This window comes from Gopherus evgoodei, chromosome 4 (assembly GCF_007399415.2).
Source record: "Gopherus evgoodei ecotype Sinaloan lineage chromosome 4, rGopEvg1_v1.p, whole genome shotgun sequence".
NCBI classification, from domain to species: domain Eukaryota; kingdom Metazoa; phylum Chordata; order Testudines; family Testudinidae; genus Gopherus; species Gopherus evgoodei.
The window spans coordinates 49,671,858-49,687,425 of NC_044325.1; the positions used below are offsets into that span (position 1 = coordinate 49,671,858).

The window sequence follows — 15,568 nt, forward strand, 5'->3', positions numbered from 1 at the left end:
ATTTCATAGGAGCTTGTTAAATACTTTTTTAAAAAATGCATTAATCTGCAATCACAACTCTGCCCTTCACTACAACTTAATTTATAATGAAGAGTGGAGGACACTGGCAAATAGAGAAAATAAAAGGGTAGGAAATTTGGAGTGGAGTTGGGACAAATCCTATTAATAATTTAAGCTGCTGGGAATAAACATCACTTAAAATGTCAATGACCAAAACCAGATTTTCCACCCAGCAGAATAATTCAAACGCTATGATTCTATATCATGGAAACTTTCATTTAGGCTTTGATCATGCAAATTACACTAGTGCAGATCACTGCATCTGCATGAAGTGTCAGCAAAGTCCATGGACTTTTGATAAGCACAGGGGACTACACAAGTGCAGGTATTTGCAGAGCAGGGCTTTAGACTGTAAACTCCTATTTAGGCACCAATCCTTCAAATACTTATATGCATGTAAATAATCCTACTGAGTTAATAAAGTTATCCATGTGTTTTGCAGGGCTGGCACCTTACATTTTAAAATCTTCAGGGTATAGCATCTAGCAAACTTGAGTGCTCAATCAATATATTTAAAATATATTTATGAAATAAAAATCAATTTAAGAACAACAACAACAAGATATGCTTTAGTAAGGTAGTGCCTGCCTGTCCTTAGACCAGCTGAGCTGAAGGTAGCAGGTCATGCTCTGTGGCCCAGGCACTCCTAAACCATGTATGAGAGTTATACTTGAAAATAATTTTAACCACAGTATATGTCCCTGTTCCACCTGAACTCTCTATATAGAAACATAATTTTAGTCTTAAATAATGGAAGAGAGACATTTCTCCATAATTGTACAACCAGCACTAAAATCTCTGAGATTGCAATTTGTATGAAAGAGACTATAAAGTACTTCGATATTTGTATCCCTGATGAATTGAGCATGTACTGTGACCAGTGGCTTTTTCCAAAGTTAAGAAGTCAGCGAGGGTTCTGTGTGAGTGTGCACGGAGAGAATTTTCGAAGTAGCAACAGGGATTTCTGAAGAGAGAAGAAAATGTGACACGGAATTTGAAAGGTCTTTATTCCCGTCTTTGAACACGAACTCCCTCTGTTAGCACCAGCTTTCTCTAGTGTTCAAGTGACGTGTCATTAAAATCCCAACCTGCTTGGGTACCACACGATGAGGTGGAGTCAGGTCCTTGCCCCATATAGGTCACCCACCTCACTCCATAGATCTTTAGGCTGATAATTCAAAAATGGAGGATGAGTCTTCTCAGCCATTAATTAATAATGTAGCTCTCTGTCTTCCTGTGTGACACACGCGAGAAGGCACTGGGCGGCCAATAAAGATGTAGGGTAGAGAAGTGAAAAGCTCCTCCCAGCAGCTCTTCCTCATTGAGCTGAAGAAGTAGATCAAAAACTTCCCAGCAGCTGAGGGGGAAGACAGCAGAGCAAGAGGAGGAAAAGAAGCGAGGAGGAGAGGATCTCTTCATATCCCACCAAGGCAGAAAGGGGTCGGGACCCTATTAAACAGCAGGTAGGCAGGAGAAGGAGAGACCCCATTATACACCACCCAGACGGGCGGACAAGGAAGTCCCCATTACACACCAGCCGGGAACGAAAAGGGTGACCCCAGTATACCCTTCCCGGCAGAGACGCGCGCGTGGGGGGGAAGAGTCCCGCTGGACACTAGCCCGGCAGGAAGCGAAGGAGGAAGAGAAGTGATCACCGCTCCCCCCCGTGTTTGCTGTGTAGGGAGGAGGAGGAGGAGGCGGCGGCGGCGGCGGCGGCGAAGGAGGAGTGGAAGTTAGTGTCCGGCCCGGCGTGTGCAGGTCAGAGGGTGACCCTGCGGCCGGGGAACCGGAGGAGACAAAGCGCGATCGCCGCAGCCGGGGTATCCCCGAGCCGAGCACGTTGTGTGACTCAGTGGGGCGGGGGGGAGCCGCCTCCGCCTGCTGCTCGGCGTCATGGCCCCATTGTGAGGCAGGAGGAGGAGGCGGGGGAGGAAGGATCCGCAGCTCCCTCCTCACAGTCCCAGGCAGGCAGCGGCGTGTCAGGCACACAAAAGGCTGCCGCTGGAGCCCTGTGCCGCCGCGACCCGAACTCCTTCCCCGGCTCTCCTGGGGGGAGGGACACGCCGGGCCCCGCTCCCTCCTCCCCAGGCCGCCGCTCGCTCGCTCGCTCGCACTCACGCTCGTTTTCCCTCCAATTTGAAGCGGGCCGGGGCAGGAAGGAGCGCGCGGAGCGGGGCGATGCCGCTGCTGCACCGAAAGCCCTTCGTGAGGAAGAAGCCCCCCGCCGACCTGCGGCCCGACGAGCGCGTCTTCTACTGCAGGGTCACCAACGAGATCTTCAGGGGCTACGAGTAAGTGACCGCTCCCCGGGCGGGCCAGGGCAGTTTAACCCCCCGAACGGCTGACATCTGGGGTGGGAGGGGATTCCCCGCTCGGCGCCCCGGGGACCCTCCGCTGGGAGCGCTGTGGCGGGCGAGCCGTACTCCTCTCCAGCGAAGGGGGGTGGCGCCCCGCGGAGACCAGGGGAATGCCCTCCTCACCCCCGGGGGCTCGACAGGGTTAGGGAAGGGAGGTCACTCGCCGCCCCTCTGCCGGCCGGGGCTCCCTGGGGCGGCGGGAAGCAGCTGGGCGAGCTGCCCCGCGTGCGGTGTCATCGGCCGCGGGCCGCCAGAGGCGGCGGGGAAGTGAAAGTTGAGCGGGCGGCAGTGAGTGCCTGGCCCGGCCCCCTGCTCCTTCGGGGTAGCCGGAGCCGCATGTCGGCGGCTACTAGGCCTCGGTGTGTGCCCCAGCCCCTAGAGCAGGGGCACAACGGTCACCGGGCCGCCCGGCACTGAACCGCCGCGCGCCTGACTGCGGCGGCCGGGCCGCGGTTTAAATAACGCCGCGGGGGAGCGGCGGTCCCTGTGTGCGGGGGGAGCAGCCTGACATGTGCGAGCGGCCTCACTATTGTTGTCGTAGCAGCCGGGCCGGGGTGGCGCAGCATGTGGCGTCAACTCAGCCTCCCCCCCCCCCCGGACACTTAACCCCTTGTTCTTGCCTGGGGTGGCTGCGCCTCCGCGGGCAGCCCCTGGCGTCGCCCCCGCCAGCTCCAGCACTGCCGGGTTGGGAGTTGCTGGGTGACCGTTTGAACTCACTCCCAGCTCCCGGTCTTGAACGTGCCCTGCCCCGGCAGGTGCCGTTGCTCGGGCACCTAAGCAATAGTAGGGGGGGTCTTTCATCACACAGCTTTGCAGCCCTGAGACTCGTCCTTTGCGGTTGAGGAGGATTGCTGGGGACGGAGAATGTTGCATCTGTCCTTGAGGGCACTAATATCAGGGTTTTTATGGTAGCATCCTTAATCCCAAACACTTTGCAGGCTCTCTGCTTAGAGCAGCCTCTTAAGGTCTTATATGGCTCCCCTTAATAAGTAACTGAGCTTCTCTATGTCAGAGGAACACCAACTTAATTAAGTAAAAAAACACCCCAAACAAACCCAACAGGGTTTCAAGTAGTACACTTGCCCCTCAGGTTCCTCCTCCAAGATTTATAGTTTTGCAATAATTTTCCTATTTTTTTAAAAGTGTTTCTTTCCCGTTTTTGTGTTAAAGACCAACCAAGATTGTGAAGCAGTGTTGTCTTATGTACAAGGTATATTAAAAAAGCAGAGATGATTATTTTTTTCTATTCTCTTTCACTTAAGCTGATTATAATTATTACTTTGTAACAGCAGTGGGTAAGAAGTCTTTAGAGAGAGATGATATTTTTAAAGCTGACCTTTTTAACTTTACAATCTGATCCAGCATTCTTTCTACGATATGAATGTTAAGTAACCACTTCCATCCACCCACAAAATGTTCCCAAAAATCAAATCTTGTCTTATATATATTTTTTAAATAAATGCAGCCTAGCGAGATTAAATCAGAAATACTTTTATTCGCAGCGTATGAAATTAGAGCACACCTAAAGTCTTCTCATGCTTGGACTTGTTTTGCTACTCAAATAGATTTCACCTAACAAAACCTTAAGGGAAGTTGGATTAAGTACTTTTGAAAGGGTTTTCTGAGCAAAGTAGTGGAGGAGAGAATTCAAAAACAAAAGCCCGAAAGAAAGTTTATTAAGAAAGGTAGTTCGGAAGTGTTTGCATTGAGGTCTCAAGGAACAGGGTCTCAAGGGCATTGAGGTCTCAAGGGCAGGAACCTAAGGACCCAAGTTTTTCTGCAGAACATAAAACTTCTCATAATTCCATTATTTTGAAAGTTTCTTTTATAAATTAGAGTTATTGTTATCAAAGTATTATACCTGGCTCTCATGACATCCCAGGTGCATTTAAAGAGGTGTGAAGATTAAAAAAATAAGACTGTCACTTATTGTTTGGAAAGGGCCAAATTCCCTTTTTAAATCTGGTTTATAGGCTTGGAGGATAAATTTTGGATTACATACTACACTCAGGTCTCAATGAATCTTCCCCCAGATCGGATGATACTTTGCATATATATGCAAGGATTGAATATGGCTAACTAACTTCATATACTAACTAAACTTTCAGTTACTATTTATCGTATTAGATATCACTCAGTAGGAAAATATTCTCTCACTTTCTGGACCACTGCTATTTCTGCACTTGCCTGTTCTCCTGTATCTATTTCTCTTCCCCTTGCTTTGTCTCTGGTGGTGTTTAGGCTGGAAGAAAAGGTGGTATGTTTTTAGGGTTTTTTTTAAATCAAGTTAGCCAATATGATTTGAAACATCACTTAACAACTTGTATAGTCATAGTTTAACCCCTTTAAAATTGTGTTAGCTGGTTGTGGTGTACCCTAACTGAGAGTGGTGTTTAAAAGTGCATTAGCTAACACATTTTGAAAACCTACCTTTCTTCCTTCTCTGTACATGGCCAATGAGATTTATGAGGGCTGGGGAGTTCATGCTTTCCAGACCATTGTTTGTTTTATGCTCTGTGCATTTGGGAAGACAACACTGACTCAGTGTACACTTGCTTTGTATATAGGTTACTTTTGCAACCATTTAAAAAAAAGAAAAAGATTCTAGGTCTTAAGTCCAGATTGCACAGAATCTGAATTGGCCACATAAATACATCATATAGGCTGGATCTAGCACATTAGGTGTTAGACATCTCAGTTTACATTATGTGCTTAAGAGTTTGTATTATTAAAAGTTTGCACAAACAACAAACTTGGAAATCATCTGGCTGCAAATTTACTATTATAATTACTATTAGCAGCAGTAATAGAGATGTATTTCTTACATTTTTGTATCATCCCTTTATAACTGGACACCCGTCATGATAATAACCAGTTAATGCATGTAGAACTCAGCAGGACTAACATTTTAAAAAGTCTTTTTTAGTGATCTAGAACTTATTTTCCAATAGGGTGAAATAATATTTCATAATTCTATGATCTACAAAAGAGGAGTTGTGCAGTGAGATGGCAAAATTTGCAGGTGGCACAGTTATTTAGGGTTATCAAGATTAGAGAGATCTGGAAATCTTTAGTGATACTTATCAAAGCTGGGGAATTAAACGGCAGATTAAATTCAGAATTGACGGTTGCAAGATATTACATGCTGGAAGGAATAATTTAAATTATTCACATACCTTTTCTAGTAGTAGTAGTAGGCATCCTTCAGTCTTGAGAGACCATGAGTATGCATCCTGAGAGGTAAAGAATTTACTCAGTTGCTTTTATGACAGCCATGGCTGTGGCTGAAGAGACCCACTCGAGAGAATGAGTTTCTGCTGCATCTGTCACATTTAAAGGTGGTGTTTCGACCCTTTGGGCTCTAACTTCTGTGAGCTCTTTTCTCCTTTGCTAAGCTGGACTGCTTCTTCTCATAACTCTGGAGACCTTTGTTAAGCTCTTGTTTCCAAAGGCTGTGGTCCTGAGAATGATCTTCCCAGTTATCCACATCCATGTCCATTTCTTTGAGGTCTCGCTTGCAAATATCCTTGAAATGCATCCTTTGCATCTTTTTTCAGATGCCAATTCTCTGTAGAGGATGTCCTTTGAGATGTGCCCATCATTCATCACACATATCTAAGCCATCATAGGTGTCTCTGTTTGAGGAGTGTTTTCATGCTGGGTATAGTGTCCCAGTTGAGCACCTCAGTGTTGGTGACTCTGTCCCTCCAGGAGATTTCAAAGATTTGACAAAGGCAATGCATATGAAAGCTGTTAAGCCTCGTTTCCCGATGAGAATATAAGGTCCATGCCTTGCTCCAGTACAAAAGTGTACTGATAACACATACACAATACACACAGATCTTTTGCGTTTTCTGTCTGTTTAGAACCTTAATAGGTTCTAAATTAACTGTAACATGTCAGAAAAAAGATCTGAGTATCACTGTGGACAGCTCAATGAAAAACACCTCTTGGTGTGTAGCAGCATCTGAAAAAACAAACGCTAGGTTGCATGAGAAATGGAATGGAAAAATTGTAAAGCCCTTTAAAAATTGATGGTACTATCTGGTGGAATGTGAAGTGCAGAGCCGTGCAATGTTTCTTCCATATGAAGAGAGACTGAAAAGATTGGGAATCTTTTAGTCCAGAGAGGAGAAATAAAGAGGGGACGAGAGGGAGACAAAATAAAGAATGGTATAAAAAGAGTAGTTAGGGCAAACAGAAGTGCCCGTCTCATAAGAGCAATGGGACACTTGGTGAAATTGAAGGTCAGATTTGAAACTGATCGAAGAAAACACTTTTTACTCAACTGTACAATCAGCCAATGGAACACATAGACACCAGATATTATTGATGCCAGTAGTTTAGCAGAATTCCAAAAATGTGTAAATGGATAAGGAGAGCATACATAGTTACATTACAGTGTTGGTATATTACTTTTTAAAGAGAAACCCTGAATTTTGGAATACATTCTTCAGGGTATAGCTAACCTCTGACTAAGGAGCTTAGAATGAAACTATAGGCAGATGAGTCCATAATGCTCACTTGGGGGTGTTTTGTACATTGCTTTGAAGCATTTCATATTGACCCCTTTTGAAGATATGATATTTTGGAACACAGGAAATGCCATTCACACCAGCATCCTTGTAAGTCAGTATCTTGACATCATGCCTACGTGTACATAGTATGTCAGATGCCGACAGGGATCCATATTTTAAAAAGAAGATGACTAGCTTGAGAAAAGATTTTTCTTTTCTAAATTCAGAATAATCATTTATTTCCTACCCTTTACATTGGGTTTAGTATATGGCAGGATGAAGTAACATTTTGCAGTATTTGATGCGTGTGTTTTTAATTCTGTTTTAAGGAAACTTTCTTTCCTTAGCATTTTAAACTTTCTAAAAAAATAAATTGACTTGAAATAAGCTTATTCTTAGACACACTCAACAATAAAAACATATATTTATTAGGTCTTGGAGTAAGAGGAAACATTTGAATATGTTCATTTTAATCAGAACCACACACACATTTTGGCCGTTGCTGCAGAAACTCCTAAATCAGGCCTCTGCGGCCTTTCACAAAGATTCTCAGTGCAGAAACTGGATGCAATCTCTTTCTTTCTTTCTTTCTTTCTTTCTTTTAATAGAATCTGGCTCATAATAAATCCTTTTTACTTATTTAGTAACAGGATTGAACGACTTTTCAAGGCTTTTGCCCAGGATTTTGTCAATGGGTTTATTCTTGCATATAAAGTTAACTGTTTACATTGCTAATACTGTGTACATTTATAAAAATAAATACAAACATGCCATTCAAATTCATGGTATAGCATAAAGGCTGCCAACAAAAGAAACTCCAACTTAGTCCTCTGGATTGCAACTTGATTTTTGCTACTGCGGAACCCATGGAAGTCAAATGGGGTTTATGTAGGCTGAAGGGTCCATTGTAATGGGCCTCAACTGCCATTCCATGTGAATTTCATCCCAGTGTGTTCAGGTGCACAGAGCTTGGAAAAGTTGGTGATCGTAAAATGCCATATGTGTCACAGCTTTTCAACCTAAAGGGATGTGATAAGGACACAATTGCAATTTTAACTCTAATTGTATTTGCTTTTGTGAATTTAAATGCAACATGAAGTATGCTCAATCAAGCCTTTTATTTTTCTATTTCTTTTAATATAGAATATTGTAATTACCACTACTTAGCTGTATTGGTAGCTTCTATTTACATAACTACAATGGCACAAAGATGCCTCCATGGGGAAGGAGTGCAGGAATATTAAAAATCTATTGACATGGTGTTGGATTTTTGTTCTCTCAGACCCAGTTTCAGTGAAATCGTTAATATGTTACAATAAGATGTTAATGGCCTGTGACATAAATTATCTGTCTGATGTGCTGTTTGTAGCTAAAGTTAAGGGATGCTGCCAAGATTAAATGTAATCAATTTTTTAAAGTGAGAGAGAGCTGAAAGGTAGTTTCAGGGAGTTTGCCTACTCCTGTGTCTTTGTGACTATTTTGATAGTTTTATAAGCACATTTACTTTTTTTGCAAATTATTTTTTTCTCCATGCTGGTATGTGGAAAAACCCACACAAAACAAAAGAGTAAACTAACTACAGAGAAACAGGATACACAAAGTGGTGTTGTAGAATGATTGATTGAAAAAAAAAATGTTTTCCTCAAATCTGTTTCAGTCATGGTAATCTTAGCTTTCACTTGTAACAAATTTACTTGTAGATTTTACTTGAGAGATGTGTGGTTTTTGGTTTTTTTTTTTTTAAGTTGAAGGTGTCATTTAAATCAGTGCTTCTCAAACTAGGGCTGCCGCTTGTTCAGGGAAAGCCCCTGGCGGGCCGGGCCGGTTTGTTTACCTGCTGTGTCCGCAGATTTGGCTGATTGTGGCTCCCACTGGCTGCGGTTCGCCGCTCCAGGCCAGTGGGGGCCGCAGGAAGCTGCGCAGGCCGAGGGACAAAATGTCTGTTTCCACCACTCCCTCAGAAAAAGGTAGCAGCCCTGAAAGGGACACTGTAAATTGGATTTTTATGTTTCAAGTGAACAAATTTTTAAAAACTTCAGTTTCTGATAGTGCATCTTTTAAATAGTATATCCTGAAACTTACCGTATATACTCGATCATTAGCCGGTTCATTTATAAGCTCCACCCCCACCCCGAATGGATAAGTAAAAAATTTTTATGACCCATTCATAAGCTGACCCTATAATTCAGGGGTCAGCAAACTTTGGCTCCCGGGCCATCAGGATAAGCCGCTGGTGGGCTGAGACGGTTTGTTTACCTCAAGCGTTCGCAGGCAGGAAGGTAAACCTAAGTAAACAAAATGTCCTGGCGTGCCAGCTGCTTACCCTGATGGGCTGGGACAGCAGCTGATGGAGAAATGGTTTTTTGAGGGAAGAAGCGGGGGGTCAGGGGAGTAACCTCTGTGACTACAACCCACATGACCCCACCCCCCACACTCTCCCCATCCCATCCCTTCTCACCTTATCTGGGGAGGGCCAAGGGAGGATGTCTCTGGCCTGGCTGGAGCTGTTCCGGCGGGCCAGACCGGGCAGCGCGGTCGCAGCGTGCTCTTGGGGGTGGGGCCAAGCGGCAGGGCTGCAGCCTGCCAGCCCCGGAGCTGTATCTGCTTCGGAGGCTGGGGGGAGAGCAGCGTGGCCTGAAGCGGAGAGACTCTGGCCCCACCTCTTCCCTTCTGGCTCTGCTGGCTGTGTTGCCTCTCCTTGCTCCCTCTGTTGGGGGTGGGAGGGGCTATGTCCCACCTCTCCCTCTCTATACCCATTCATAAGCCGACCCACTTCTCTGGTGCTTCCCTTTTTTACTAAAAAAAATTTGGCTTATGAACGAGTATATAGGGTAGTTGGAAAAAAAATTTTCTGGTTGCCAGTTGATAATGCTAAGAATTTCCTCAGCAAAGAAAGAACTAAGTGATTGACAGGGAAATAGTGGAACTATGCACCAAAGGCTCCAGTCCTGCAAAGATTTAGTAAATATTTAACTACATGCGTAGAAGACTACTCCTGGTGTAAAAATTAAGCACATGCATTAGTCTTTAAAGAATTGGGACCAAAGATGCTGTGAAATGCACAAAGTAGAGAAACTGGTGTTCTTTTAAGGAAGTTTTGCTAATGTGTGGGAAGCCCCCATTTTGAAGGTGTGTGGAGGACTAGCTGGGAGACACAGCCTGACTCTCAATTGTCCTGTAGAGTCTGAGCTTTCTGTTTGTATCTAGCTGTTATGGTTGCAATGCAAACTTTGAAAAGGTGAAGCAAATGTAACCCATCCACAGATGTCTGACTGAGTGTGTAAAGAGCCTAAAACAATAGCTCTGAGGTGTGAGCTGCCCCATTCACTTAATTGGGTGCTAACTCAGATGACAATGATAAATACTTTAAATGTCACCCTTGTTAACTGATTTGCTCATCATCAAAGCATGCAAAAAAAAAAAAGTATCACATTATGAAGATGTATACCAGTGTATCCCAAGGTATGGAGTGGACACCGTGGGGATGTGGCATGATAGATTAGCTGAAATGACACAGAAGATGTTAAATTTGTCGTGTGTCTTAATTTATAACAACACATGGTAGCTTGCAGAGTGGAGGGCAGACGACAATGATTGGTTTCATTATGCTGAAGTGGTCCTCAGCTTTTAAATGTTTAGGAAACATTGCATTAAGGAATACTTGTTTAAAGGCACACTGTCAAACTGCTAGTTGATTCACATTATGTGAAGTATTTTAACATAACTATAGTCTACTAAATGGCTTTAATTCTACATTTACTTAAAAAAATCAACTCTTCCATCTAGAAATTAATTTAACAAACCACTATTTTTGCCAGGTTCATCAAAAAATATTGTGATGGGCTCACCATGCAACAGCTGTTAAATAATCAATACTATAGAAATTATGCTGGTGTTCTAAACAGGAAGTAAACAAGAATAACCATGGTAATTTCAGTATTAATTGGAACCCAAGAGTGGAAGAAAAATCAATATTTGCCAAATTGAAAAGGGGGATGGGAAGAATCTGCAGAAAAAATATTTTAATGCTTTTATAAGAGCAATGCAAACAGTGAAAGAACAAAACTATGTAAAAAAAGGGCTTGGTGTTATTTTTTAACTTCCCCATTGATGGGCCAGAACACTCAAAAGCACTTAAGAGTTTTGACTGCTGAAAAGCAAACTGGAACTTAAATGAATTAAAACCATTTTAAGAAAAAAAAAATTGCCAGACTATTTTATACCTGTACAATTTTAAATGCTGATTTTGTAAGCATACATGGGGTGGCGGTGCAAAATTTACACCCATGAGTAGTCTCATTGAACTCAGTGGGACTCCTCTGATATATAAAATTACTCGTGTATGTGCACTTCTTTGCAGGGCTTAAGGGCCTGACACTGCCAAGTTAAAATCGGAGGGAGTTTTGCTGCATGTAGACTGTAGTGAGAACAAATTTTGGCCCTACAGTAGTAAGATTTATCAAGAACTGAAATATTGGGTTGAACAGAAGTGACAAAATGACCCTTTAAGTATTCCATCATGAAGTGAGAGCCAATAATAATGTGTTCTAGATACACTGTGATGACTGTAATTTAAGTCTGGAGATACTACAATCTACAACTTGAACAGAAGCAGTGCAATGTTTAAATTTTAGACGTGTAAAGAGTGTTTTTCACTTAGTTGATCGAAAACTTGTCACACCATATTGCTGTGACTAAACTGTAAGTGTTTGCTAGAATTTTATTCACTCTTTTTTTCTTCTTCATTATAGTGACTTTTTTGAACGCACCATTCTGTGTAACAGCCTTGTATGGAGCTGTGCTGTCACAGGTAAACCTGGACTCACATATCAGGAAGCACTGGAATCAGAAAAGAAAGCCAGACTTAATCTTCAGAGTTTTCCAGAGGCACTCATAGTTCCAATTCTGTATTTGGCCACCCTAACCCATCGCTCACGACTTCATGAAATCTGTGATGAAATCTTTGCTTATGTCAAGGATCGATATTTTGTTGGCGAAACAGTGGAAGTAGTTAGAAATAATGGTGCAAGGTAAACACATTTATATGTATTATTGATTAAATATGTGTTATGGTATATCTATTTTTATTATTTACTTATTCATTTATTTATTTTTACAAAACTTGGGGTTATGAATTCTGTAACAAGCTATTTGTAGGACAAGTACGATGTCTCTGGCTAGCCATGTGATTAATGCTGTTTATTGTGTTACTAGTGGCTAGGGTTGGATTCCTGGGCTCAGTTTCTTATTCCTTGGCTTGGCAGTTATTGTGGTTGCTGGAGGCAGCAAATCCAGCCCCTTTGCATTTTTTTCCAGAGCGGTCCTGTTGATCCTGAAGTAACATTGATGTGTTCTGAAGGAATTCCCATTCAGCCCTCTGTCAAGGAAAGCCGCTGCAGTGCATAGAGTGGGCTGGAGTTTGGATGGTTTGACATCCATTAAGGTCCAAAAAACATGCTGTGTGATCAAAGGTTATTTGAATGGAACACAGGAAAATGTTTGTTTGCAAATTATCATGATTCTTTTAGTGCAAAAATGATACAAACATTGGTGACAAACTATTAGTTGATGTAGTAGGTAACAGATGTACAAACTTTCGGAGTGATATGTAATTATCAGCTAGGGAACATTATGAATGACTGCTAAACATTTCCTCAAAGACTTCTTTGATAAGGCTTGTGGAGTGAAGTAGTGTGGAAGTCACCAAATTGTATTTTTGTACCCCAAAAGTGGCAACATTTTACAAAGGGAAATAAGCAATGTAAGCTGGGTTATCCAAGTTTCGTAATTGGTAGACTAAAAACACTTCCATTCCAAGAGCATTAGTTTGTTACGGGAACATGCTCAGAAAAGTGGGGAATGGTGATAGAGGGATATAATATTTGGTCATTCCAGGATACACATATTTTTAATAGGTTTTTAAAGTTGTTTCTGCTCATATTGTATATACGACCATTTTATGTGCTGTTAACAATGCTTCTTTTTGGTACTATTTTTGTATGAGTTACAGAAGCTTTTAGTTAAGGGAATGAGTGGTGAGGCCACTATTATTAAGGATTTGGAGAAATCCTGAATTTTAAAGGTATTTGTCTCAGATGTGATCACTTTCATATTTGAATCCACTAGTTTATAGTTAGCTATAAGTGTTTTAGTTGGGTTGAATTTTCCCTTACATTGTTTCTCTGAAGGGACCAGGAAATGTTCTTATTTTCAAGCCATAAAATTTTCATTTAAATCCCAATCATGCAAAGATGTCCACATGCTTAAATTTACACGCTGAATAGTCCCACTGATGGGAATACTCACAGTGTAATTTAAGCATATGTATACACTTTTGCTGGATTGGGTCTTTGTCCTGTTGGGAGGGAGGCAAACTTCGCCATGCCATGAAGTAGTTGGATGGGATGACGCAGCAGCCTGTGGATGCCCTGAGATCTGTGGCAAAACCCTGTATATGTTAGAGGGGACAGGGTCTGCATATTTATTGAGGCCCACCCTTTCATATGGTTCCTGGCTTTGCCTTTTTTCCATGGCAGTACAGATACAGAAATAGTTGTACTATGTAGTGGAAATAGGATTTTAATCAAATAATTAAAATACGAGTCCTTGTGCTCCAGTGGAATATTGGCGAATTTCAGATGTGTCTGAATTTGCCATATAAGCACTCTCTCACATTGTCGTCGTCTTCTTGGGCCTGGTTTACACCCCGACCGATGTAGTTATGCCAGCCTAATCTCAGTGTGGGGATAGCTATGTCAATGGAAGAATGCTTCCATCAACACATTGTTCAGGGAGGTGATGTTCCTGCTCCGATACGAAAAATCCCTTCTGTCAATGTAGACTGCATCTATGCTATGAGATTATGGCGGCGCAGCTACAGTTAAGTAACTAAGCCGGTATAGTGTAGATATACTCTGAGTCTCTATGTCTACACAGGGCCCAGTCCTGTACTGAGCCCAGTCCTATTTAATATATTCTTAAATGATCTGGAAGAAGTGATAAAGAATGAGGTGGCAAAATTTGTAGGTGATACAAAACTACTCAAGATAAAAGCAGCAAAGAGTCCTGTGGCATCTTATAGACTAACAGACGTATTGGAGCATGAGCTTTCGTAGGTGAATACCCACTTCTTCAGATGCCAGCTCTGCCCACACCAGCGACACCATCACAGGGCCTAACCAGATCAGCCACACCTTCACCGGTTCATTCACCTGCACGTCCACCAATGTAATATACACCATCATATGCCAGCAATGCCCCTCTGCTATGTACATCGGCCAAACTGGACAGTCTCTACGGAAAAAGATAAATGGACACAAATCGGATATTAGGAATGGCAATATACAAAAACCTGTAAGAGAACACTTCAATATCCCTGGACCCACAATAGCAGATTTAAAGGTAGCCATCCTGCAGCAAAAAAACTTCAGGACTAGACTTCAAAGAGAAACTGCTGAGCTTCAGTTCATCTGCAAATTTGACACCATCAGCTCAGGATTAAACAAAGACCGTGAATGGCTAGCCAACTACAAAAGCAGTTTCTCCTCCCTTGGTGTTCACACCTCAACTCCTAGAAGAGGGCCTCATCCTCTCTAATTGAACTAACCTTGTTATCTCTAGCCTGCTTCTTGCTTGCCTTTATATACCTTCCCCTGGAAATTTCCACTACATGCATCTGACGAAGTGGGTATTCACCCATGAAAGCTCATGCTCCAATACGTCTGTTAGTCTATAAGGTGCCACAGGACTCTTTGCTGCTTTTACAGATCCAGACTAACACGGCTACCCCTCTGATACTCAAGATAGTTAAGTCTCAAGCAAACTGCAAAGACCTACAAAAGGATCTCTCAAAACTGGGTGACTAGGCAACAAAATGGCTGATGAAATTCAGTGTTGATAAATGCAAAGTAATGCATATTGGAAAACATAATCCCAGCTATACATATAAAATGATGGGGTCTAAATTAGCTGTTACCAGTCAGGAAAGACATCTTGGAGTCATTGTTGATAGTTCTCTGAAAACATCCACTCAATATGCAGCAGCAGTCAAAAAAGCGAACAGAATGTTGGGAATCATTAAAAAAGGGATAGATAATAAGACAGAAAATATCATATTGCCTCTTTATAAATCCATGATACGCCCACATCTTGAATACTGTGTGCAGATGCGATCGCTCCATCTAAAAAAAAAAAAAAAAAAAGGGCAACAAAAATGATTAAGGGTATGGAATGGCTGCTGTATGAGTAGAGAGTAATAAGACTGGGACTTTTCAGCTTGGAAATGAGACGATTAAGAGGGGATATGATAGAGGTCTATAAAATCATGACCGGTGTGGAGAAAGTAAATAAGGAAATGTTATTTACTCTTCACAATACAAGAACTAGGGGGCCACCAAATGAAATTAATAGGCAAGAGGTTTAAAACAAACAAAAATAAATATTTTTCGCACAACACACAGTCAACCTGTGGAACTCCTTGCCAGAGGATGTTATGAAGGCCAAGACTGTAACAGGGTTCAAAAAAGGACTAGACAAATTCATGGAGTATAGGTCCATCAATGGCTATTAGCCAATATGGGCAAGAATGGTGTCCCTAGCCTCTGTATGCCAGAAGCTGGGAATAGGCGATGGGAT

General features: G+C 42.4%; 1 protein-coding gene across 6 annotated transcripts in view; it reads left to right on the forward strand.

The window, feature by feature from the left end:
- Positions 1 to 982: 982 nt before the first annotated feature.
- BAZ1A (bromodomain adjacent to zinc finger domain 1A) overlaps positions 983 to 15,568 on the forward strand; it is a 122,167-nt gene continuing 107,581 nt past the window's right edge. The window contains exons 1-3 of one of the 6 annotated variants that reach the window (XM_030559300.1): positions 983 to 1,523; positions 2,203 to 2,351; positions 11,686 to 11,964. In XM_030559300.1, the coding sequence (XP_030415160.1) occupies positions 2,239 to 2,351; positions 11,686 to 11,964 (392 nt within the window). In that variant the 5' untranslated portion in view covers positions 983 to 1,523; positions 2,203 to 2,238. The other 5 variants (XM_030559298.1, XM_030559299.1, XM_030559295.1 and 2 more) reach the window with 5 other exon arrangements.